Below are 4,411 nucleotides of genomic sequence, written 5' to 3' on the forward strand. Positions count from 1 at the left end.
CCTCACTCCCCCACAGCGACTCAAGTCACTTTCCATCTCCACATCCCCAGTGCTTGAGGAAGAAATCCCGCTAAGAGAGAAATACGAGAAAGGTAGGGAAGATCCAAATTTCCAGGCATCCAATTTATACAAGCCTTGACTCGCCAGGCATCCAATCAGAGTAGTGGATCCAACGAACTGGAGCAAGTATCCAATTAGGTAGGGCACGGTTGCCATGATGACAGGAGTCTCTATAGGGTTTCCAGGGTCAGTGAGCTCTAGCGCGGAGCGCCCCCTGGCGCTTGGCAAGGCGTGGCCGTCTACTCCATCAAGCGCGCGCTGGTCGAAGGCAGCCAACAAGGCAGGGACAAGCCTCCGTGACGTCACTAGTTGCCGAGCTGGCCGCCGGAGCGTGTGAGCTCGCAGGTAAGTTCCCGTGAGCTCCCGCGAGTCTGCAGGCCGGCCGCGCGCACTGTTCCAGAGTGGTGATTGGGACGCATGCGCTGATGCTCCCGACTGTCTTTTTTCTAATTCTGAAGGCAGAGATAAAGGGCGGGAAAGGGCGTGAGGGGAGGAGAGACGAGGCGAAGGGCTTGAGGTTCTAAGGAGATGGTCAGACTGACTAATGGACCTCGACATGGCCCCTGTGCCCCAGGAAGGGCCTAGAAGAGGATGTGGTTCCCTAGAAAACAGAGACTGAGTGGAGGAAACGGCTTCCAGGGGCAGAGCCCCCAACACACACAAATCCAGAGGAGCAGAGGACGATTCGGAGAAGGAAGGAAAGACGCTGGGAAGGAGCTAGGGATAAGAGGAAGAGAAGGAGACGGGAAGGGCCCTCAGGCGAGAGAGACAGGGCCTCTGACCAGGAGCGACAAGAGGGATTGTGACAGAGACGGAGGGGACAGAAAAAGACTCCACAGCCACAGGTGGAGCGCCCGACGGCACAGGGGACTGAGGCAGGGGATGGGGATGGCGACAGGACTGGGAGAAGACAGCAGCAAGGACAGTGCAGAAGTGGGATCAACAGCGAAAAAGAGGACACAGTCCGAGGCAAAGCGGGGAGGACCAGAGAGAGAAGACAGTGAATCAGATGGGAGCAAACTAGAGAGGGGACGGAGACAAAGATCCCAAGGGCCAGGACAGAGATCAAGGAGTCTAAGAAAGATGGGAGAGACTGCTGGGTGCGGTGACACCCTGTAATCCCAGCACTTTGGGAGGACAAGGGGGAAGATCTCTTGAGGCCAGAAGTTCGAGACCAGCCTCGTCAACATGGTGAAACTCCATCTCTACTAAAAATACAAAAATTAGCTGAGCGCGGTGGTGTGCGCCTGTAATCCCAGCTACTCGGGAGGCTGAGACAGGAGACTCACTTGAACCCAGGTGGCGGAGGTTGCAGTGAGCCGAGATCACACCACTGCACTCCCGCCTGGGCAACAGAACAAGACTCTGTCTCAAATATATATACACACACACATGTGTATATATGTGCATATATACATATATATGAAGAATCCTCCCTTTATGTTTTGTTATATATGGAAAAATAAAAGTTTTTTTAATTTCTTAATCACTGTTGACCAGGTTAGCCTCGAACGTGTAGCCTCGCCTCCCCGAGTGCTAGGGCAACCGGTCTGAGCCACCGCGGCTCCCAAAGTCTGAGAGCTCCTTTCTTCCCTTTGGTCTTACGCAGAGCAATGTAGCCAATCACGAGAGGCTCACCCCTGACGTCACCCAGTCCCCTGGGCCAGAGAGGGCCCTGCATTCCATGGCACCCCTTGGAGGGAGGAAAGAGAGCATTCAATTGGGTCCGCTGAGAGAGCATTCAATTGGGTCCGCTGACTCGGACCGAGTTCCCATGCTGTGTCCAACACCTCTCACTCCCACACGGAGACTCAGGTGTTCAACACCTCTCACTCCCACACGGAGACTCAAGTTACTTTCCATCTCCACATCCCCAGTGCTTGAGGAAGAAATCTGGCTAAGAGAAAGAATTGGGAAAGGTAGGGAAGATCCAAATTTCCAGGCATCCAATTATATACAAGCCTTGACTGGCCAGGCATCCAATCAGAGTGGTGGATCCAACTAACTGGAGCAGGTATCCAATTAGGTAGGGCAGGGTTGCCATGATGACGCGAGTCTCTATAGAGTTCCCAGGGTCTGCGAGCTCTAGCGCCGAGCGCCCCCTGGCGCATGGCAAGGCGTGGCCGTCTACTCCAGCAAGCGCGCGCTGGTCGAAGGCAGCCAATAAGGCAGGGACAAGCCTCCGTGACGTCACTAGTTGCCGAGCTGGCCGCCGGAGCGTGTGAGCTCGCGCGTGAGTTCCCGTGAGCTCCCGCGAGTCTGCAGGCCGGCTGCGCGCGCCTGTTCCAGAGTGGTGATTGGGGCGCATGCGCTGATGCTTCCGACTTTTTTTTTCTTTTTCTTTTTTTTTTTAATTCTGAAGGCGGAGATAAAGCGCAGGAAAGGGTGTGAGGGGAGCCTAGGCGAGGCGAAGGGCTCGAGGTTCTAAGGAGATGGTCAGACTGACTGATGGACCTCGAGATGGCCCCTGTGCCCCAGGAAGGGCCTAGAAGAGGATGTGGCCCCCTAGAAAACATCCAGAGACTGAATGGAGGAAACAGCTCCCAGGGGCAGAGCCCCCAACAGGCGCAAACCCAGAGGAACAGGGGACAATTAGGAGAAGGAAGGAAAGACGCTAGGAAGGAGCCAGGGATGACAGGAAGAGAAGGAGACGAGGAAGAGCCCTCAGGCGAGGGAGACAGGGCCTCCGACCAGGAGCGACAAGAGGGATTGTGACAGAGACGGAGGGGACAGAAAAAGACTCTACAGTCACCAGTGGAGCGCTCAACGGCACAGGGGACTGAGGCAAGGGATGGGGATGGCAACAGGACTGAGAGAAGATAGCAGTGAGGACAATGCAGAAGTGGGATCAACAGCGACAATGAGGATACAGTCCGAGGCAAAGGGGAGAGGACCAGAGAGAGAAGACAGTGAATGGGATGGGCACGAACTAGAGAGGGGACGAAGACAAAGATCCCAAGGGCCAGGACAGAGATCAAGGGGTCTAAGAAAGATGGGAGAGATGGCCGGGCGTGGTGACACACCCGTGTAATCCCAGCACTTTGGGAGGACAAGGAGGAAGATCTCTTGAGGCCAGAAGTTCAAGACCAGCCTCATCAACATGGCCGTCTCTACTAAAAATACAAAAATTAGCTGGGTGCAGTGGCGTGCGCCTGTAATCCCAGCTACTCGGGAGGCGGAGACAGGAGACTCGCTTGAATTCAGGAGGCAGAGGTTGCAGTGAGCCAAGACCACACGACTGCACTCCAGCCTGGGGAACAGAGCACACTACTGCACTCCAGCCTGGGGAACAGAGCAAGGCTCTGTCCCAAAAAGAAAAAAAAAAATAAAAAGATATATTGAAGTAATTTAAGAACACTTAGGAAGACGCCATTTCTTCCTATGAAGACATTCTCCCTTTATGTTTTGTGGTTATATACGGAAAAAAAAAGTTTTTTTTTTTTTTCAATCAATGTTGACCAGGTTGGCCTTAGAACATGTAGCCTCGCCTCCCTGAGTGCCAGGGCAACCGGCCTGATCCACCGCGGCTCCCGGGACCAAGGCTCTCCTTTATTGCCTTTGGTCTTACCCAGAGCGATGTAGCCAATCACGAGAGGCTCACCGCCGACGTCACCCAGTCCCCAGGGCCAGAGAGGGCCCTGCATTCCATGGCACCCCTTGGAGGGAGGAAAGGGACCTGTATCTGAGAGACAGCATTCAATTGGGTCTGCTGATTCGGGCCGGGTTCCCGTGCCGTGTCCAACATCCCTCATTTCCACACGGAGACTCAAGTTACTTTCCATCTCCACATCCCCGGTGCTTGAGGAAGATATCCGTAAGAGAAATGCGAAAGGTAGGGAAGATCCAAATTTCCAGGGATCCAATTATATACAGGCCTTGACTTGCCAGGCATCCAATCAGAGTAGTGGATCCAACGAACTGGAGCAGGTATCCAATTAGGTAGGGCAGGGTTGTCACGAGGACACGAGTCTCTATAGGGTTCCCAGGGTCAGTGAGCTCTATCGCGGAGCGCCCCCTGGCGCTTGGCAAGGCGTGGCCGTCTACTCCAGCAAGCGTGCGCTGGTCGAAGGCAGCCAATAAGGCAGGGACAATGCTCCATGACATCACTAGTCGCCGAGCCCACGGCCTCAGCGTGTGAGCTCGCGCGTGAGTTCCCGTGAGCTCCCGTGAGCCTGCAGGCCGGCCGTGCGCACTGTTCCAGAGTGGTGGCACATGCGCCCATGCTTCCGACTGTCTTTTTTTTTAAATTCTGAAGGGAGAAATAAAAGGCGGGAAAGGGCGTGAGGCGAGGCAAGGTAAGGCAAGAGTTTCGAGGTTCTAAGGAGATGGTCAGACTGACTGATGGACCTCG

The 4,411-nt window shown here is 54.7% G+C and overlaps 1 protein-coding gene across 1 annotated transcript in view; it reads right to left on the reverse strand.

Moving 5' to 3' along the window:
- LOC108535767 (uncharacterized) overlaps positions 1–4,046 on the reverse strand; it is a 12,930-nt gene extending 8,884 nt beyond the window's left edge. Inside the window, exons 1-2 of the mRNA XM_017882029.1 lie at positions 3,629–4,046; positions 7–512 (exon numbers count right to left, since the gene is read on the reverse strand). Coding sequence (XP_017737518.1) covers positions 7–512; positions 3,629–3,842 — 720 coding nt within the window. The 5' untranslated portion in view covers positions 3,843–4,046. The remainder of the gene's footprint in view (positions 1–6; positions 513–3,628) is intronic.
- Positions 4,047–4,411: the final 365 nt, after the last annotated feature.

Source organism: Rhinopithecus bieti, unplaced genomic scaffold (genome assembly GCF_001698545.2).
Source record: "Rhinopithecus bieti isolate Rb0 unplaced genomic scaffold, ASM169854v2 scaffold_12070, whole genome shotgun sequence".
In the NCBI taxonomy this organism is placed as follows: domain Eukaryota; kingdom Metazoa; phylum Chordata; class Mammalia; order Primates; family Cercopithecidae; genus Rhinopithecus; species Rhinopithecus bieti.